Source organism: Drosophila persimilis, unplaced genomic scaffold (genome assembly GCF_003286085.1).
Source record: "Drosophila persimilis strain 14011-0111.01,24,50 unplaced genomic scaffold, DperRS2 tig00000124-arrow-pilon, whole genome shotgun sequence".
Classification (NCBI taxonomy): Eukaryota; Metazoa; Arthropoda; class Insecta; order Diptera; family Drosophilidae; genus Drosophila; species Drosophila persimilis.
The window spans coordinates 5,255,190-5,277,018 of NW_020825294.1; the positions used below are offsets into that span (position 1 = coordinate 5,255,190).

At 46.7% G+C, this 21,829-nt stretch overlaps 2 protein-coding genes across 2 annotated transcripts in view; one reads left to right on the forward strand and one right to left on the reverse strand.

The window, feature by feature from the left end:
• LOC6593600 overlaps nt 1-21,829 on the forward strand; it is a 49,279-nt gene that overhangs the window by 4,960 nt on the left and 22,490 nt on the right. Inside the window, exons 2-11 of the mRNA XM_026987935.1 lie at nt 5,746-6,277; nt 7,295-8,969; nt 9,054-9,311; nt 9,381-15,624; nt 15,691-15,874; nt 17,864-17,951; nt 18,171-18,324; nt 19,583-19,880; nt 20,056-20,145; nt 21,191-21,232. Of these exons, the coding sequence (XP_026843736.1) occupies nt 6,234-6,277; nt 7,295-8,969; nt 9,054-9,311; nt 9,381-15,624; nt 15,691-15,874; nt 17,864-17,951; nt 18,171-18,324; nt 19,583-19,880; nt 20,056-20,145; nt 21,191-21,232 (9,077 nt within the window). The 5' untranslated portion in view covers nt 5,746-6,233. The remainder of the gene's footprint in view (nt 1-5,745; nt 6,278-7,294; nt 8,970-9,053; nt 9,312-9,380; nt 15,625-15,690; nt 15,875-17,863; nt 17,952-18,170; nt 18,325-19,582; nt 19,881-20,055; nt 20,146-21,190; nt 21,233-21,829) is intronic.
• Nucleotides 16,012-17,528, reverse strand: LOC6593601. The gene is made up of 2 exons (XM_002018620.2): nt 16,873-17,528; nt 16,012-16,820 (listed from the first exon to the last, which is right to left on the reverse strand). Exons 1-2 carry the CDS (start codon nt 17,474-17,476, stop codon nt 16,072-16,074), a joined length of 1,353 nt encoding a protein of 450 aa, XP_002018656.1. The 5' UTR covers nt 17,477-17,528; the 3' UTR covers nt 16,012-16,071.

Below are 21,829 nucleotides of genomic sequence, written 5' to 3' on the forward strand. Positions count from 1 at the left end.
TACGTTTCGGTGAGTGTGTGTGTGTGTGCGCGTTGCGCTGCTGCGCCCATCTGTCTCTGCTTTGGCACTGCCTCTACTTCTACTTTTACCTCTGCTGGAGCACCCCTGCACCCGAGAGTCTCTTTGGTTTGCTCTTTGGCTCTTGACGGACTTGCTGCTGCTGCTGGTGCTGTTGGTGTTGCTTTTCTTACAAAAACCAACTGTACTTTTTAGTTACTGTTAGCGGGTCGAGCCAGGGGCCACTTGACTTGATTGTTATTAAAGCATGTACATACCACTGTGCATATGTATTTATGTGTGTATGTACGTCTCTACATATGTACATTCATAATTTGTCATGCATCGTATGTGCACATTTCTACACTCATACAGTGCACCCATGATGTCTTCGTACAGCTGTTTTGATATTCACTTGATGGACATCGAATATTGGAATATTACTTTGTTGTTAAAGTAAAATATTTAACATTTCCCAATTATATACATATATTCGATTGAAATTATTATTTGTAAATAGTTTGGCATCTAACCTTTGCACATATACTAAGCTACTAGCGCGAATAGTCGAAAGCACAATAAAAAATAGTTATTTGCTGGTTGTAAACACACTAAACTCTAACCTCATAATATTAGGGTAAAGACGTTGGAAAACCCAAGCGAAAACCACATCCACTTAAAAAATATAGTATATTCTTCCTGGAAGAAAGTCTACAATTTAAGTATTTTTTCATAGTTAATCTTTTCGTTGTAACTTATTTAAAAGTCATACAAAAAAAAAGAGATTGTATAATTGGCACATTTTGATTTAATTTTTGGTTACAGACTTACTCGTATCTTTTTCAAGTGGCCAAGAAAGCTGAATGAAGGAATGCTTTTACGAATACATCAAATGAAACTTATGATTAAACATTTTGCAATAACAATAGCAGCAGCAGTAACAGCCGCAACAGAGAAATAAGATTGAGAGAGACGAGACGAGACAACACAACAGTTCATTCACCTTCTCTTCTCCGTCTTTAGTTAGCTCAAAGTTTTTTTTTTTTTTTTTGACAGTTGTGTTTTGTGCTTTGGTTCGTGTTTGTATTTTTTGACTTGAGCTTTTTTGGGCTTCTCTTTTGATTCACCTTTGAAATGTAACGAATATTTGACCCACAATAAATGAGAGTGTGGGAGAGGAGTGTAAAATACCAAAGACAATCCTCCTCTCATACATTGTTTACATAATTTTTTCGCACGGTATCCACGCAGTCTAGATCAATTTTAATTGAAATACATTTTAGTTTTTGTACAAAATTCGTCTGCGGAATCGATTTGTCCTCAAGCAAATTATTGAATCTGTCATCCAAGGAATAGGGGAGGAGTAAGGGGCTGCTGCTTAAATTCAGCCTTCCAGTTACATGTCTTGTATCGTTATGTGATCGAGAAGATCCCCAATATACTATCTACCTAGCTACATTTTGATTTGATTTTTGTCTGGCGCTCCGTCCGCCCCCCTCCGAGGTCGTTATCTGGAGAGCTGACGACACCCGTCTGGACGGACGGATGCCTTCTTGAGTGCACAGGAACATTCGTCTGGATGGACTTGGTGGATTGTAATTGGATTACCAGCTGTTATGCCGGTGTCGATGGTGGGGTTTGCGAATTGGGAAAACATTTTTACATCACCTTTGGGTTTGTGAGAAAATTCGCTCGCTCGCTGGAGCTCCAGATTTCATGGCTCATTAAACGATGTGGCATAAAGAAAAGAAGAAATGTCCGAATGTAGACCCCACCCCGCAGTAGTGTTGTTGTTCGGAGGGTCACACCGAAATGTTGCGTCGCGGCGACATCGTTGTCGTTGCGGCTGCGGCTGCGGCGGCTGTGACTCTCGTTGTCGCCGCTGCCAAAGTTGGACACACAGAAATTTGCCTGTCTATTATCACCTTTAATCGATTTTTCGCTTATTTAAAACAAATGTACAGTTGTGCGCAGACACAGACACAAAGGCCGGTACACCGACACCACCAACGCAGACACATAGAGCACAATGGGAGCAGACACTGGCTATGGCTATGGGCTATGGCTATGGCTATGGCTACACTCGCAATAAGTAAAGTATAATTTCACAATTTTTCAGATGTCTGCTTTGGCTTACACAAACAACACACACACACACTATATACATAGTAGAGGCAAACATACAGTAGCGGTCAAGGGAATAGTGAGGGATAGACTTTATCATAATGCATGTTCTTTCAATGCGGATCTCCGAAAGGGTCAGCGGACAGCTACAACATTTATTTGTGTTATCTAATCTTACTTTGTGAATTATATAAGCAAGATTATCAGCTCTACCTTTAAACAAAATAATGCTTATTTGAAATTCTTTAAAAGCGGCACATTTGCTTGGGGCAAATAGTTTTGCTTTAACTACTTTGTTGATCGCTGCTGTAGTCACAAAAAAAACATACACTCTCGTACATATGTATGTATATAAGACTGTATGCATATTACTATTGCTTTTAGTTTATTGTTTTTGCAATTACTTTGCCTGATTTGCTTGTGTAAAAGCGGCGCGGCAATGGCGACGCCACAAAAGAAGAAGCAGCAGCAGAAGAAAGAAAGAGACTGAAGAAGAAGAAAAGTAAAAAAAAAAAATAAGTAAACTCAATGACATGTACCCACACAAACAGAAAAACACCGATAGCCATAAACACGCTTTGATAAATATCCAACCTAAGACAAAGGCGTATGCAAAAAGGGGGATGTTACACTTTCAGCGCTTAGATTCCCCCCCCCCCCCCCCCCCCCCCCCCCCCCCCCCGCAGAGGTAGGAAGGCGGAGTGCTTAGGGGTCCGAAGATTGGGCTACCCTAGCAGATTGATGTTTTGTAGGTTCACAAATATTTTCTTTACATATGCAAACATAACCAAAATCCTAATACCCCCTAAACGCCTAAGCCTCTGTAACGACAGTCTATCTCACTCTTTCGCACAGAAATATGTGTTTCGTATGTACCTTTCGACTACTACTAATAATAATGGGGGGGGGGGGGGGGGGGGGGGGGGGAGGGAAAGCTGGAAACTAAATAAATAAATAGCTGAATTTGCAAAAGCGAAATGTAATTGATTACACTCAAAGCAGCAGCCGCACCAGCAAAAGAGAGGAGAGGAAAGACAGGGAGGCATAGCGAGAGAGAGAGAGAGAGCGAGCGACAACTGGCTAAATGATTGTCCAATGAGCGCGAGCAACTCATGGGTTTCCTGAGAGAGGGGGGGGCATGGGGATGGAATGGTGGGCTGGTGGGGGAAACGGTGCTAAGCTCTCCGCTTAGCCCCATGGCAGGCGACCGACCGTCCATGCACTCTTCGCATAAGTTTCGCTGATGATATGTTTCTCTCTGTGTCTGAATCTCTGTGTGGCTGAATGAATGGAGATGTGTGCAAATGTGAATGTGTGTATGTGCGGTTCACTGGTTGACTGACTGCGGCGATGCCTCTGTCGCTGCCTCTGCCTTTGCCTTTACCCCTGTCAAAAGACACTCGCACCGAAAAGTATGCGTACACCCTCTAAACAAAGAAAAGTTTTGGGCGTCCATAAATAATACGATATGATTACCAAGGACCCAGTTTCACTATTGCGGTACTTTAATGCTAAAAATATTAATTATGATTCTGTTTACATATTTTGTTTACAAGAAAAACAGTCTATTGCACATCACTGTATTATATTTTAGATTCAATATAAAAACAACATAACTCTCCTACAAACACGTTGCCGTTTTTGCAGGGTGTACGAATACAAGTTGTACACACTGTATGTGCGCACGTATTTATAACAGTACACAAGAGCAGTAGCAGAAGCAGCCAGCAGCAGCAGCAAATTTCGGTTGTGTATGTAACTGCATATCTCTATGTACGAGAGATATGGTTCCTCTCGCTATAGTTGTTGTTGTTGTTGTCTCTATGTCTCTCTGTGTCTATCTCTACTTTCCATTTGCACACACACACACACACACACACTCGCGCCGACACAGACAGAAACACACCATAAAACAGACACCACACCTTTGCCACCCCACACCGCCACACTCCACTAGCTCCTCGAATCTCCTTCTCTTTGCTGGTGGCATTTGCATATCTTTTGGCTCTCGCAGCTTCCCCCGCTCTGCACTCCACACTCCCTACTTCTGCAGCTCCACGCCACCCCAACACCCCACCACCCCACCACCCATGAACCAGTCAGTCAACCCACCCGCATTTTTCTTATTTTTTTTGTTTTCTGCCTCCTTCTTCTTCTCCTTCTCGCTCTCGTTTTGTTGCCGTTTTTCTGCTACTTTAGATTTTCGGCTAAAAACGGGCAACGCGCGTCGGAGACAATGCGAGAAAAATCGATAGAGTTGCCATTGTTTTTCTCACTGTCGCCGCATAAGATTTTCTACCCCCACCGAAACCGAAACCAAAGCCGAAACCGAAACCAACCCAACACCCAACAACATTCCGAATCGAAAGCCCAAGCCCAACCCCAACCAAACTCCCAGGCAATATTCATGTCCATTCCTAAAAGGAAACTACCAACCTCTGTTCGACCATCTACCCTTCTTTTTATTTGCCGGCTCCGCCATTCAGAGTCGTTCAGAAAAACCAGTGAATCATTTAATTATTTTACACTTGATCTTTGTTTTATTTTTTGAAACATTTTGGGTGGGTGGTTCATACTTCACTCATGCGAGTATAAAGTATGAACTAGTTCTAGTTCATCATTATTTTATTTGCCTTCCTAGCAAATATTTGCTCCCCCCCACGAACAAATTTTCATTTTAATTTTGTTTCAATTTATTCCTTATGGATTCTATAATGAATTTATAGCCATGCAAACGAATAACATCCCCTTACTAATATTTTGGTTCTTATATTTTTATAATCTTTATAATTTTAAATCTGTTAAAGAGTTTGTTAAATATTATTTGCAACTATTGCATTTCATTACCTTCATTCATTCATGGCTATTCCCACAATATAATTTGGTTGTACTATTTATGTTTTATTTATTTTTTTAAATTTATTAAGTGAACTATAGACCCAAAATCATTTCCCCATCTGCTCAAAAATTTGAGGGGTCAAACTGTACGTTCTATGTGACAATATTCGAAATTCATAAGCGTATAGCTTTTCCCCTTAAAACTTGATGCAACAGCAACAATCGCAACAACAATTCTAGCCTATGTTAAGTACAAAATAGTTATAAATATTAGCAACAATCTTCGACTTCAGTATGCACAAATATTTATCATTGAAACACGTATTTGTGTTGTGTTTCCATCTGTTTTCCGTCTTCTTCAGTCCATAATCATCATCATAGCCGATGATCTATATTAAAGAAGCAATATTTATCGTTAGATTTAAGTAAAGATTTAAATTTAATACCAAGGGATATTTAATATTTAAGCGCCAATCAGAAGGTTTTTTTTTGAGGCACATTGCCTCGGTTGTCAGACACAAGAGCTTAACTTTTGTGAAATATTATATTTACCATTAGTTCCTACCATATCAGTAGATATTTCTGACTAAAATTCGTATTTTCTTCTTATATTTTCAGATTAAACAAACAAATACCTAAGAACTATGCAAATTTCGCTTAAAATACGCTCGCCAAACAAAAAATATGCCTTCTCATCTGATAGATTGCCGTTTAACGTAGACCCATTTATAAACCACAAGAATTTTGTACTAATATTAATCGAATGATTATTTTGTTGATTTCCAGCTGTGAGCAAATGTGTTTCACTGCGAATATGTCAAAGGTCGGCCATGAAGTGCGCGAAACAAGAAAATCAAATGACTTTAATAATACTATATGAAAGCAACATCAAGACGTTAAATTGCACATCAGTTGTAATTAAGTTTAGTAGTTAGAAACAAAAGAAATCTATAAACGAATATAATATACATATAAATAGTGAAAGAAAGTGCGACAGAGGAGGCCCCAACAACAATAACAAAACAAACAAAAAATTATATATATATATTCAGGGGTCCCCGGCAACCCCCCCGAAAACGGAACTTGAACTCGAGCTCGAAACCGAATTCCAGTTCCAGTTGCAGTTCCCCGATTTCCACCTTTTGACAACGGCCACGCGCAGAGAGCAGCATCAAAATTAAGCCAATAGACGACCAAACCTAGAAAAAACGCAGCGTCGCGTCTCCATCGACGCGTAACGGACATTTCTGTGTGCGCTGCGTTTAAAAAATCTGATGGATGGAAATGCACAAAATATGTTTCACGGAAATCATCAAGGGTGAGTTTTTATTATCCTTTTTTATCCTTTTTTTTTTGCTTGTTTTTGGGTAGAATGTCACCCCAAGAGGTTTTTGAAATGGGTTGAATAGTTGAGAAGATGGGGAGGAAGGAGTCTTTAAATTTAAAGATTCATTCCATATTTTGCAGCCAATAAAAACATAGAATTCGTATCACATTTTGATCAGATAATGGTTAAGGATTTTAACAAAGATTATGCAATTACCAACAGAAAGAATCGCGCGTTGTAGACTTTGTTTTTAAGTAAATGGAATGTGTTCTGCTCCTATTTATGAAGTTTTCATTTTCTATTTATCTGTAAAAATAAGCCAGCTTCGCTTTTTAAGATGTTTGGGATTGTTTCAGCCTTTGGCGGACAGCGCAGACAGCGATCTCTCTCACTCTTGCCATGAGTAAGGGAAAAAACGTAGACAGAAAAAGAGGAACCAAGACCACTATGACATATATTCTAATGTTAATTCTTGCACTTCTGTTATCCTTCTCCCGCCTAGTGACTAGAATTGATTAGAATTTTCAAATATTTTATCTGTTTCTGTCTATTTCTCTCTTCTCACACCAATGCCAGCCGTTATATTTCCGCGGTGGTGCACAATAGGCGAGGAAGAGTGTGGGGAAGAGATAGAGAAAAAGGGGGAGATAGCGTTTGGAAGGGTCATACTAACTAATAATGATCCGATCTATACCAGATCGGTCATACTCTTTGATTGTGGAATAAAACTTGATTCAGTGTGATATCACAGTAGTCTGCACATAAAATTGTGTAAGGTTGCTCTTATCGTCTCTGAGAACAAGGCGACAAACAACACGGTCTGACGGACAGACAGAATTCCGTATAGAATTATATATTATAAATGGCAGAATGGTATTCTGCAAAGAAATTGATAAGCAAACAGAAGGACTTGGTTATGAACTTAGTTAAGGCTAGAACACCCTCTATATCCTATGGTTAACTTATCTCTAATTCACTGTCCTTTTTTCGGTCTTTCCTTCTTTATAGAGATCCCTATTACCGTTACGATGCGGCCGCCGCCGCAGCAGCCGCCGCAGCGGCAAATCCTCGGGCAATGGGCCCACCGGGAGGTTATCCGCCGCGCCACAGAGCTCCACATCCGCTTCAGCAGCAGCCACAATATCCATCGTACCAGCCAACGGCGGAGAATCTGTACGGGCTGGGGGCCGCCGACCAGCATGCGGCGAGCATGGGCGTTGGAGTCGGAATGGGTGATCTAAGTGGATGGGGAGCAGCCCCCTCGGTACCGGGACAGGCAGCAGCGTATCCGGGAGCCGGCCTGGGGGCATATGGACATCCGCAGGCAGCTCCACCGGCGCAGCAGCAGCGTCAGAGCAATGCCAGCGCCTACCGCCAACATATGCCCGCGTACGGACAGCAGGAGCAGCAGAAACTGGCTCCGTACGGAGCCCAACAGAGCATGATGACGGGCTACGGGAGTCTGGCGCCCCAGCAGCAACAGCAACAACAGCAACCGCCCACGCCACAGCAGCAACAGCAGCAGCAGCAACAACAGCAGCAGCAGCAGAGCCAGCAGCAGGCTCGACTGCCGCAGCACTATCCGCAGGTCCCTGGTCAGCATCCGCTCTATCCCGGCGTGGGAGTGGGCGTGAGTGGCGCACCAACTAGTGCCCTTCAAGCGGGACAACCGGCCGCACCGCAGGCCTACGCCCACAGTCCATACGGCAGTCCGATGCAGCATCAGCCGGGACGGGGTGCTCCACAGCATGTGGGCTACGGACATGCGGGACTCGATCAGGCCTCGGCCTATGGCCAGCATGTGCCGAGCGCAGCGCCACCGGGCCACCATTTGACCGCGCAGCAGCAGCAGGCAGCGCAACAATTGGGGGCCCACCAGCAGCAGCAGCTCCAATCGCAGCAGCAGCAGGCGCAACAACAGCAGCAGCCGAATCATGTGGGTCTGATGCAGCAGCAGCAACAGATCCCAGGAGCCGGTCTGCCGCCGCCACACATGGGAATGCCGCCCAGCTATGGGAGTCACCACCAGCAGCAGCAGCAACAGGTGAACCCCCAGCAGCAACAACAGCAGCAGCAGGCTGCGCCTCCGTACATGTCTTCGAGCAAGCATCAGCAGGCGGCGGCACAGCTCAACTCCTCGCCTCAGTATAGGGCGCCGTTCCCGCAACTCTCGCCACAGATGTCGCCGCGTCCGCCCACCATGTCACCGCATCCACAGATGTCGCCGCGACCCGTGGGCGTGTCGCCAGCGAAGCCACCGCCACAGAGCAGTCAGGGACAACAGCAGCAGCAACAGGTGAACGCCCAGCAGCAGCAGGTGAACACACAGCCCAGCCAGCACAGCATACAGGGAATGGTCGGTCTGCCATCGCCCAGGCCGCAGCCACCGGTCGGTGGGAGCACGGGAGCCAGTTCCAAGGTGCCGCCCAGCGTGGGCGTAGGAGTGGGCGTGCCGCCCAGTGTCGGAGTGGTCCCTGCACCAGTGAACACTCTCCAGGCACTCGAACAAATGGTGATGCCCACCCAGGCGCATGGCCTGCCACCGATGGACTATCCTTCGGCGTACAGGAGTGCCGTTGTGGGTCCCAGGATGCCGGCTTCGCCGTCACCACAGCAGCAGCAGCATCACCAGCAATGGGGTGGCCCCCAGCATATGGCGGCCATGCAGCAGCAGCAGCAACAGGCGCAGGCACAAGCGGCGGCCCAGCAGCAGGCGGCGGCACAGCAGCAGGCGGCGCAACAGGCACAGGCGGCGGCACAGCAGCAGCAGGTACAACAGCAGCAGCAGCAGCAACAGCAGGCACCACCACCCGCTGCGCAGCAGCAACAGCAGCAGGCGGCAGCGGCGGCGGCAATGTTGCAGGCAGCCCAGCAGCAGCATCACCAGCAACAATTGAGCATGTATGGTCAGGCAATGGGCCAGCAGCAACCACAGCCAACGCAGCAGCAACAAGTGGTTGTGCCACCTGTGGCGGCCCAGCCGCAACCGCCAGTGGCAACAACACAACAACAGCAGCAACAACAAGTGCAGCAGCAGCACCAACAGCAGCAGCAGCAACAACAACAGCAGCAGCAACAACAACAGCAACAACAGCAGCAACAGCAATCGCTCAATGACCAACTGCAGCATTCCATCAACGATATAGTGGGAGGAGGCGGTGGCAGCTCTGGAGGAAGCAGCAGCAGCAACCAACAGCAGCAACAGCCCCAAATCTCGGCCATGTCCTCGCCTTTGCACCAGCAAAGCCTACCCAGTATGCATCATTTGATGCAACAGCCGAATATGGAGGCAGCTGCAGCAGGACCTCCGCAACCAACATTGACATCGCCGCATCACCAGTTGCAACATCAATCGCCCATACACCAACAGTCGCCACATCACCAACAGCAGCAGCAGCAGCATCTGCCGACTTACGGTCAATCGCAGGTGCAGGTGCAGGCGCAGGCGCAGCAGCAACAGCAACAGTTTGATCCGTTTGCCAATATATTGGGTGATGCCAGTAGTCAGGCGGCGGCGTCGACCTCGGTAGTACAGCCACAGGCGCAGGCACAGGCTCAGGCTCAGGCACAGCAGCAGATAATGTCGCCGGCACATGTGAGCTCCCCAATACCACAACAGATGCAACAGCACCAGCAACAAACACCACAACAGCAACAGCAGACGCCCCAGCAAGTACAAGTCCAACACCAGCAGGCACCCACGACACCATCTCATCATTTGAGCAGCATACTGAATGAGACTGCAAACTCGAATGATTCCTCAACGTTGGCTGTGGCCGCGAACGACAGCAACAACAGCAGCAGCAACAGCAGCACCAACAGCATCGTGAACAATCAGCCAACGTCCGTGCACGACAGCAATTCGCAGAGCAGCATTAACAGCAACAACCAGCAGCAGCTCCTAATGGACAGAGATACGAACTCACATGGCGCGACTTCAGAGCACTCTACACAGCATGCCGTGGGTGGTGTGGATGTGGGGGGCCTGTTCGATCAGAATTCCATGTCCTCGTCGAGTGCGGCTGTGGCTGTGGTGGCCTCGAATGCTGCCTCTGCAGCGGCTGCCCTGCTGGACAGCAATTCGCAGTCATCAAACACGGAATTCGAGAAGAATCAAAGCGAAAGCGAGGGGGGACTGAGTGGCAGCACAGGCACAGGTGCCGCCTCCGTAACTGAAACGGAACTGCCACAAGATGAGACGAGCATGTCCAAGACGCAGGATATAGCTTCCATGGGAGCAGCATCCACAGAGCTACTGCCAGTGGTGGGGCAAGATGATCTCCTCGACAAGACCACAGAGGAGCTCGAACAGACAACATTGAGCCAGCCCTTGGGAGGAGATCTCTCGACCTCCCTCTCAGAGGACCCGAAATCCGGAGAGGAAATGTCCGAAGAGAAATCTCAGCCGGCAACAGCTATGTCCACGGATAGCGCTACCCCAGCACTGACGGGACCGGTACCCCCGCCTGCCATTCCTCCGATGGGTATGCCATTGCATCCTTTGGCTCCGGGCTATGATGCAGCGGCGGCGCAGGTTATGCCCCCAATGCTGCCACCATATGCAGCAGGAGCGGGCATGTATCCTCCCTATCCGATGCTGCATCAACAGGAGATCGCGGCACTGCAACAGCAGATCCAGGAACTGTATTGCATGCCCCCCGGCCACGAGCCGAACCATCAGGAAAAGCTGATGCGCCTGCAGGAGCGCTTGAATCTCCTCCAGCAGCACGAGATGGCAGAACAGTGTGCGGGTGGGCCACAGTGTGTGCTCTTCCAGAGCATGCCACCCTACATGGGAGGATCAAATCCTTTGCTCAATCAGCAGATGGTCGAGTCTCCCCAAGTGTCATCGACCACGGGCAGGGGTCGCAAGGGTGCGAATAAACCAAGGAAACCGCGGGCCAAAAAGGGCGAGAAAGCGGGACAGGCGGGCAGCCAGCAGGATCTGATGGATATCAGCGGGAATGTTGTGGTGGCGGCAGCCAACGCTGCCATTCCCACCACACAGCTGCCAGTGTCCGAGGACTGTGTGACCCAGGGAGCGGGCGACACGAGCGTCGTGGGGATGGTCGAGTACAGCGAGGGCATGGGCGATCTGTCGCAGGACGTGCACTCGGCCAACGAGCTGGACACCTCCACCGATGGCAGCGGCAAAAAGAAGAAGCCGCGCAAGCCTCGCACCCCCAAGGACCCGAACAAGCCGCCACGCGATAGGACGGCCAAGGTCAAGAAAACCCGTGATCCCATGGACCCCAATTCCACAGACTCCCCAGGCCCCGGACGCAAACGTGGAAGTGTCGGGAAGCGCCGCAAGCAGTACGGCGAGGAGGGCATCGAACCGCCAGGAGACGGCAGCGAAGTGGAGGATAACAAACCGCTGGTCCCCAAGTCTGGATCTGGCGACGCCGATGGCGAAGCGGAACCCACGTCTGGAGGCGGAGTTGGGACAGGAGTCGATGGCGAATCGCCCGACTATGATGACATTCCCGTGTCGAAGATCCCACGCAGCGCAAACGAAGACGAAAAGGATCCTGAGGCGGGAGACGAGACTGTGGATTCGGTGCCAGATTCCGCAGGAGATGCTGCCTCCACGCCCAGTCGCAGGGATCGCAAGCGATCCACCGCGAGGAGTCGTCGCAATGCGAACTCCGAGGATGGAGGCAGTGCACGACGCAATCGTGGCTCCCTCTCGGCCAAGGCCCTCAAGAAGCGTAGGAATCGCGGAAGGATTGTTCCCGAATCCGATGGCGAAGACGATACCATGGATCGCACGCCCCCGCCATCGCCACCGCCCGACTCGGAGCTGGACTCGAACAAACGCCGCTCTTCGAGGAACACACAACGAAAGAAGTACGTCGATGATGTGATGCTACGATTCTCCGATGACGAGAACTCTCTGCTGGTGGCATCGCCCGTCAAAAAGGACAAGAAATCATCGGTCGCGGCAAATGCCGCCAACTCGAATGCCGGTAGCGATGTGGAGAAGGCAGAGCCGCAATCTGGCGCCGAGGGTGAGGCCGGCAACTCTGCGGGCGAGGGCGAGAAGCCTTCCCTGGCGATGGACGAGAGCAGCCAACTGGAGGCCAGTTCCAGCACCTCGGCAGCAGCCGCCGCTGCAGCGGAGAAGGAGCGTCAGAGCTCGAGCGAATCGGCATCCGCTGCCATGTCCTCGAAGCCCAATTACGTGTACATCAACACGGGAGATGAGGATAGCATGGTGGTGCAATTGGTGCTGGCCATGCGCATGGGCAAACGTGAGCTAATCCCAGAGGTGCCCAAAGAGAAGACGCCAGAGCCAAAAGTGGAGGACAAAGCGGCAGACAGTGAAGATTCTAAAGAAAAGGATAAAGAAACGGAAGATAAACCCAAAACAGAGGTAGAAACCGAAGCAGAATCAAAGGATGCGGAAAGCAAACTTGAGGAAAAGAAACCAAAACCCGAAACGGAGTCCTCTGAAATGGAAGTCGACGACACCAAAGAGGAACCTCTAGAAAAAGAAGAAACGGAGAAATCCGAAGAAGAATCCTCGGAGAAATCCGATGAAGAGAAAATGGAAGTTGATGAAACGACTGAAACGACAGCTGTCAAATCACCAGAGGAAACAAAATCCGAGGCAGAAGATGAAGAAGCCGCCAAGACTGATGAAGAAGAGGCCGCCACTGTGGCTCCCGAGGAAGAGGAGAAGGAATCGGAGACGGAGAATGAGGATGAGGCCAAGGAATCGGAGACCTCGGACAAAATGGAAGTGGAAGAAAATGCAGGAGACTCGGCAAAGTCCCCAAAGCCAGCAGCAGCCGCAACAGAAGAGGAAACTGTGGACACCAAGACAAGCGTCAAGAGTCCTTCCTCCCCAAAGCCAGAGGGAACAGAAGAAACAAAGGCTGCCACGGAGAAGGAAAGCGCAGAAAAAGAATCCGCCGCCGCCCCCAAAGAGGGTGAGGATACCGAAAAGAAAGAATCGACCAATGAAGATGGGGATACCAAGGACAAGGAGAACAAACCCGAACCCGTTTACATCGATGTTGAGGAATATTTTGTGAAATATCGCAATTTCAGTTACCTCCACTGCGAGTGGCGCACCGAGGAGGAGCTCCTCAAGGGCGATCGCCGTGTGGCCGCCAAGATACGTCGCTTCCAGCAGAAGCAGTCACAGCAGGTGAACATCTTCGAGAACATCGAAGAGGAGCCCTTCAATCAGGACTTCACCGAAGTCGATCGCGTACTCGACATGTCCGTGCATACGGACGAGAACAGTGGCGAAACCACAAAGCATTATCTCGTCAAGTGGAAGTCTCTGCCCTACGAGGACTGCACCTGGGAGCTCGAGGAAGACGTAGACAATGACAAAATCGAGCAGTATCTGCGTTTCAATAAGACCCCATTGCGTTGCGAGTGGAAGAGCCGCAAGCGTCCGCCTCCAGAGCAGTGGAAGAAGCTGGAGAAGACGCCCATCTACAAGGGGGGCAACAGTCTGCGTCCCTACCAGCTGGAGGGTCTCAATTGGTTAAAGTTCTCCTGGTTCAACACCCACAACTGCATACTGGCCGATGAAATGGGTCTCGGCAAGACCATACAGAGCTTGACCTTTGTCCATTCGGTTTATGAGTTTGGAATAAGAGGACCTTTTCTGGTCATAGCCCCCCTTTCGACGATACCCAATTGGCAGCGAGAGTTTGAGGGTTGGACGGACATGAACATTGTGGTGTATCACGGTTCGGTGACCAGCAAACAGATGATACAGGACTACGAGTTCTACTACAAAACAGACAGCGGAAAGGTGCTGAAGGAACCCATTAAGTTTAATGTACTTATAACCACCTTTGAGATGATTGTCACAGACTATATGGACCTCAAGCAGTTCAATTGGCGTCTGTGTGTGATTGATGAGGCGCATCGATTGAAGAATCGCAATTGTAAACTCCTCGAGGGATTGCGACAGCTGAATCTCGAGCATAGGGTCCTACTGTCCGGCACGCCACTCCAGAACAACATTAGCGAATTGTTTTCTCTGTTGAATTTCCTAGAACCCGCGCAGTTCTCCTCTCAGGAGGAGTTCATGACAGAATTCGGGAACCTCCGAAATGAGGAGGAGGTGAACAAACTGCAGGCACTGCTGAAACCCATGATGTTGCGGCGTCTCAAAGATGACGTGGAGAAATCACTGGCGCCCAAAGAAGAGACCATCATCGAGGTGGAGCTCACGAATATCCAGAAGAAGTACTATCGCGGCATACTCGAACAGAACTTTAGTTTCCTGAAAAAGGGCACCACATCGGCCAATATACCCAATCTGATGAACACCATGATGGAGCTGCGCAAGTGCTGCATCCATCCGTATCTGCTCAATGGAGCCGAGGAGCAGATTCAGTACGATTTCAAGTCGCAACATGGCGAAGATCCCGAATCCTATTACAAGAATTTGATTCTCTCGGCGGGAAAAATGGTGTTGATTGACAAACTCCTGCCCAAACTGAAGGCCAATGGCCATCGTGTGCTGATCTTCAGTCAGATGGTCCGCTGCTTGGACATTCTAGAGGATTATCTTGTCTACCGGAAGTATCCCTTTGAGCGGATCGATGGACGCATTCGCGGTAATCTCCGACAGGAGGCCATCGATCGCTACTCGAAGCCCGGCTCCGATCGCTTTGTCTTTCTGCTCTGCACGAAGGCGGGCGGATTGGGTATCAATCTGACGGCGGCCGATACGGTGATCATCTACGATTCGGACTGGAATCCCCAGAATGATCTGCAGGCCCAGGCCCGATGCCATCGTATCGGGCAGCGCAAAATGGTGAAGATCTATCGACTGCTCTGCAGGAACACCTACGAGCGGGAGATGTTCGACAAGGCCTCGATGAAGCTCGGACTCGACAAGGCCGTCCTCCAGTCGATGAACACCCAGGGCTCCAAGGATGGCAACAACAAGCAGTTGTCCAAGAAGGAGATCGAAGATCTCCTCAAAAAAGGTGCCTATGGGGCCGTCATGGACGACGACAATGCAGGGGATAAGTTCTGTGAGGAGGATATCGATTCGATCCTAAAGCGACGCACTCAGGTCATTACCATGGAATCGGAGAAGGGTTCCACCTTCTCGAAGGCCTCATTTGCCGCCTCCGGCAATCGATCGGACATCACCATCGATGATCCCGACTTTTGGACCAAATGGGCCAAGAAAGTGGACATAGACCCCGATGCCTGCGAACGCGATGAAACCGAAGATCTGGTACTCTCTGAGCCGCGACGGCGCACTCAGATCAAACGCTATGGTCATGAGGATGTAATGGAACTCAATTCCGAGGATTCGTCGAATGAAAACAGCGATGAAGAGGGAGGAATAGGTAAGAAAATCATCGCACTAGCCACCAAATAGTATTCATGAGACCTATAATGTTTTCCCTATTCAGGTCTACGTTCGCGACGCCGCAAGGAGAAGCGCGATCGCGGCAGGGACAAAAGAGAGAAGGGCCATGAGGAGTACCTACCACGTGAGCGTGATGCCTTGGCCGCCTTGGGTTTGGAGGAGATTCAGTATGGAAATTGGGCCAAATCCGAATGCTTCAAGGTGGAAAAGGGTCTGCTTTCCTTTGGGTAAGTTGGTTTTTTTTTTACCATAAAAAGAAAGATCTGCAATGAGAGGATTCTAGGATAGAAATCAGTCTAATATCACAGGATATCCTGCAACCTTTAAGAATGAAAACGGCTTCTTCTTAGGCATTAACTCAATCAAATGATATTAATTTGTGTTTTAAACAGAAATATATCTCCAGATCAGAGATCAAAGAGCTTTAAAATTCAGAGATGCGCATACGGCGACGAATAAGATTGTTAAGCTTCATGTTCAGGATGTAGATCTTGCGATGGAGCATTTTCTCCTCCTTCTCGAGAACGAGAGCCTCCTCCTTGCGTTCGATATACTCGCTGACACTGGGCGCCTCGTACTCCTGCAGTTGGGCGCGCAGCTCGTCGAGGGTCACCGAGTCTTTCTCGTTGTGCAGCTGGACGATGGCCACTTCCTTTTCCAGCTTGGAAATGGCTCGAGATACCTCCTCGGTGCGATTGAGAACCGTACGCATCTCGGACTCTAGGTTCATCATGGCCTGCTTCTCCTCGGTCATCGCCAGGGAGGTCTTCCCGGTAACGCCCTTGAGACCCGCCATGTGGATGTTCTTCTCCTCCAGCTGATTGATCAGCTCCGTGCGCTTGATGATCAGTTTCTCAAAGTCGACGGCCGTGAGGATTCCACTTAGATCCGATTTTGTGATGAGATCAGCACGATGCTGCTGGCAGGTCTCCTGCAGCGAGACAATCGTTAGCTTCATGGTCCCAAGCAGAGCCCGGGCGTTCTTGAACCAATTGCTGGTGAATTTGCGCAGCTTTCGCTCGATTTGTCGCTCTGTGGCCGACTCCAGGAAGGCCAGATCGTTCTCGTCGCGCAGAAAGTGCAACATGAAGTTGTTCTCCGTCTCCATGGTCTCCTCGCTGCGAGCCCGCAGCTCTTCGATCTTGGCACGCAGCTGCTTAACCTCCAGCATGGCTAAAGGGGACACATTGAAGGGCATTTAATGGAAAGGAACATCAATTCTTACCATTCCTTTCGATGTCCACCACACGCTTCTCCAATTCGGCTGCCCTTTTCTCGGCCATCTCTGCCTTGGCCTTGTAATTCAGTTTGTATTCCACGCCACGCCGTCTATCGGCGCCTGCGGGTAACATGGACGCCAGATGTGATGTGGAGACGGGTATAGAACGCTTGGAGCTCGACTTCCGGCTGCTCATCATCTGACTGCCATGCAACGATGTTCGCTGCTTGTTCTGCAAGCGTTTCATTATCGAAGTGCGACGCTGTCGCAGGCCAATCAATAGCTTTGGATCATTCTTCTCCAGAAACTCGACCATAATGTAATTCTCCAGCTTCATGGTTGCCACATCGTTGTGAATTTGCTCGATGGTCTGCAGCATTTCCATGGCATCGAAGGTGGCCAATCGTGCGACACGCTCCTCGGGCGTATAGCTGCGGTATTCCTCCAAATAGAATTTATACGTAATGGCCGTAATGTCCAGGTCCTGCGGCGCCACATAGTCCTGCTGGTTAGTCCCAGACTTGTGGCTGAGACGCGACTTGATATCGGACTTGCGGCTCAACATCATCGACGGCGTCGTCGTCTTCAAACTAAGCCCCGACGTACTCATCTTGGTGTTGCTATTGGTTTGGTTTACTTAATATTAGTGAAGAAAGATGGATAAAAGATTTAATTTTTCTTTAATATGACTATGATATGGTTTTGTAGCATTTCAGAAAACTATACATGAATATGTAGGATAACTAGATTGTTAAGGGGAAAGATAAGTGACAAATAATAGACGGGTAAAGTGTTCGATCGTTACACATTGTTGCATTCTCACCTGTCCAATGCACAGGAAAATCGTGTATCGATTCTGAAAATCTAAGAAATTTACAGTCTGTTTATCATTCCAAGGAATCCTATCACTTAAAAATCCTGTCGTTACAGACAAAACTTTATTAATATATATTCTTTCAAAATTCAAAGACTAATTTTGTGTGCGATCTTTTTGCAGTTGGGGCCGCTGGTCAGAACTTTTGGAATTGGGACAATTCAAGCGCGGCTGGCGCGATATTGATGTTGAGGATTGTGCCCGCATAATCGTAAGTATTACAGACCACAGGACCAAATCATTTATATCATTTACGGACGACAAAACTTAATGATGACCAAGCTATGCTAATATTGAGAGAACTTTAGGTTTTCGCTGAGTAAAAACACAACTTCTCAACCCGCTGAAAGAAACCAAACCGAACATCAAACATCAGAATACATTTCTCAGCATTTCATAAGTAACCTATGTTTTCCCATTCCCCTTACAGCTCCTCTACTGCCTGCAGGTGTACAAGGGGGACGAGAAGATCAAGACATTCATCTGGGATCTCATTACGCCCACGGAGGATGGAGAGGTGCAGAAAATCAGCAGGGATCATAGTGGCCTACACAATTTGGTGCCACGAGGTAGGAACGCCAAAGGTATGGTAAAAGATACATTCACGCACACTCCCAACTGCTGCACGGACGTAGAGAGTTATTCAAACGAAAGCCTACAAAAAAAAACACAACAGAAAGCATCAAATAATTGTACAAAATCTTCCTACACACTCTGTCTTCTATATATTCCATGGGGCTCTTTGGACTACCTACCTAACTATTTTGTATAAACTTCTGAAACACTTCTTCAATCTTCTTTGAAAGATCTAATATAAGTCCACAAGGGATCCTCCATTTTTGTGTAGTGTGTGCGCTTTGATGTTTTGGGTCTGTGCACTACAGCCCTCCTTCTACTTCCTGGCTCTCCTGTGGTGCCCTCCTTTTGTACTCGTATAACTCACGCTTCAAATCAAAATCTCTCGACTTAGACCAGGACTCACTTTGAGTATTTGTACTCCTAACGACCTTTACTCGACGACTGACTGACCAAAAAAAGTGTGTGTATGTTTTGTTGCCATGCAATTGTATGCCTTTTACTATATTTGAATCTTGTATTATTTTGTACATTTGTAAATATATTCAATAACTAATATTTATAACGTAAGATACATGTAATCATTAATCATTCATGCCATTAATTCATATTTTAAATGTACTTTGTATTAATTATTGATTTATCTTTGCAAAGGTTAAGAGAAAATGTTATGGGAAATACAGCCTCATTTTGAGAGCTATTCGAAACCATTTTGGTCGTATAGGATTCCAAAACTTTTATAGGAAACCGCGTCATGCGCCAGTGCCGCTCGGTGCCGTAACTGGCCTCGGCTTGGTGACAGTCGTTTCATATTCAAAGGTGTTCATCATTAGGATGATAGGAAATATAATAGAACCACAAATGAATCTCGGGAATGATCAATCACGGTTACACGGTGAATTGTTATTGTTAAATTGGTATTGTTAAATTTACTCTCTAGAAAATTGTTAGTTCTGTTCTGATTAATACAACAAAATCATCGATCATTAACAGCCCTTTGCAAAGACAAACCTAACTTCGTTTAAGCGAAGATCACTTTATTGTTTTTTGTAACCAACATTAAGCATAGAAAACCAAATCCATTGTATATATACCTATCTCAAGCAGATACATATATTCATTGAGATGTGCAGCGAAGATCGCATTGCATTCATTAATTGCACAACAATCGAGTTGCCCTCAGGCGAATGCCAAACGACTGAGGACAGCTCCAAGGATTCCAAGAAACATACCCTAACATTATCCAAACAAATTGTTGCCTTACAGGACGCAATGGTGGAAAGTCAAATAAGGAGTCGACTGGCAGCTCAACCCCGGCACCGGGCACTGCCTCGGGGAGCAACAGTGGCAACACGACCCCCGCCCACAAGTCGAGTGCTCTGGATGGAAGTGGAGACAAGGATGGACTCGGCGGTGGAGGAGTCAGTGCCAGCGCCGTGGCCGCAGCGGTTGCCACTCCCATGAGCATCCATGATCCGAATCACTGGAGCAAGAAGGAGAAGTACGATGCGGATGCCTACCTCGAGGGGGCCTATAAGAAGCATTTGGGCAGACACGCCAATAAGTGAGTCACGTGTGGAATCGAATTTGTGCATTTAACACCACCCCTCGCTCGGAACAACAAAAACAAACCTTTACTAACACTCTATACCCGTATTCTCCTCTCTGTTTTCTCTTTTACCTTTCTTTCTCGTCAATTTGCGTTTTGTCTTTTGTTTATTCAATGTTGTCCTTCACAGGGTTCTGCTGCGCGTACGAATGCTCTACTATATACAGCACGAGGTGATTGGTGAATTCGTTCAGCAGATCAAGGATAACACTCCGATCAGGTAGGACTTCCGCTTTAATCGAAACTCGCTCTCCTCTCAGCTTTCATCATACATCTTGTTTGTTGTTGATTGATTGATTGACTGACTGATTGCTGGAGCGTGTTACATAATTAATTACATTTTTATTGAATCTTATTATTTGTATTTGTATAGCGAATTTGTTTTTCTATTTATATACTAAAAATGCCAATTTGTCAACTGTTTTATTATCAAATTTCTCGTAAATTAATTCGCTTGAACTTTTCAATCAGCTGATGAGCTAGTTATATGAAATTGTGGAACCAGTTATGGTTCCCTCAACTGCAATCAAGTTCCAGCCAATTACAGCCCTGACTATTGATCTATCTTAAACTCTCACTCTAGTCGTCTCTTTAACTGTAATTGCTCTCTCTATCACTCTCTCTCTCTGTCAATGTATGTTTGGTCGCTCGCTCTCGCTTGTCCATTAATGCTAACAAATTAAATGTAAACATACATTCTCACACAACTCTCTCTCATGTCTAACACACACATTTATTTTAAGTACAGTACTGATCGGTTATGTGACAAATATACTAATTATATGAAAATATTCAACACTTTATACATGCTTTATTCAAATCGGTTATCTGCAAACGCTTTTGTTCTATCGATTGAACCACTTTTTATCGATAATTGTACTTGTCACAAAGCACTAAAATACTAAAACTAATTGGAAATAAAACCATTCTAAAAGCAGAATTTTAATTCGATCTTTTATCGATATTGCTTTCCGATAACTACTTATAAACGATATCCACCTATGCAATAATCTGTTTCTCCATTTAACAATGTACATAACCGATTTATACACTGTTCAATATATTCACAATTTTCACACACATTTTGCCAACTAATCTTCGGCATATTCGTCGTTAACTACTTCCTATCGCTGTGTTTTTGTGTGTGTGTGTTTTTTATTGCTCGTCAACTCGAATTTGTTTAACCAACCGAAAAATATTTAATTGATCTCATTATGAATATCCGTACATAACCGTACGATACGATACTACCGTCAAAACTGCAGCAGTACGAAAGCCAAGCAGCAGCTGGCACTCCATATGGAAAGGTAATATCCCCCGAAACCGCCATAAACCGATCGCCTATCGTTCGCTCTCTCGCACGCACGCACGCATCGCAACACGCTCGCTCCTCCATCCAAGCAGGCGAATAGGGATATCCACGCTACTACTCCCTCTCTGTCTCTCTTTCTCATATACTCCTCGTACAGTCGTGCAGTCCTCCTCATTTACAAAAAATCAAAAAAAAAAAATTAAAAAATTTTACAAAATGAGATTTTTTACATTTTATAAAAATAATTAAATTTATATATTTTTGTACTTGCAACAAAATTCCAAATTCCACAAAAATGGCAACGAAAAAAATGTTGAAAAATGAAGGAGAATGAATTCTTGGAAAACCGTTTTGAGTTTTGCTTTCGTATTGAATTTTATTCGCATTTTGTAGTGGTAAAAATCTGTAGTGCAAATTGGCTATTAACAAAATTATTATTTTTTATTACATTCTATTTATTTTTTTTTATTTTTATCATTTGTATTTATCTTTTTGATTTTATTTTTCGTTTTATTTATCATACAAACAAAAAAAAAAAAACAAAAAAAAAAAATTATTTAACCAAAAATAATTGAACAATTTTACTAAAAAA

What these genes read in the sequence shown, in the direction of transcription:
- LOC6593601 (XM_002018620.2), bottom strand. Translation starts at nt 17,476, where the DNA reads ATGAGTACGTCGGGGCTTAGTTTGAAGACGACGACGCCGTCGATGATG. An exon ending in GGTGGACATCGAAAGGAATG is followed by an intron (nt 16,821 to 16,872) that starts GTAAGAATTGAT and finishes TGTCCCCTTTAG; the next exon opens with CCATGCTGGAGGTTAAGCAG.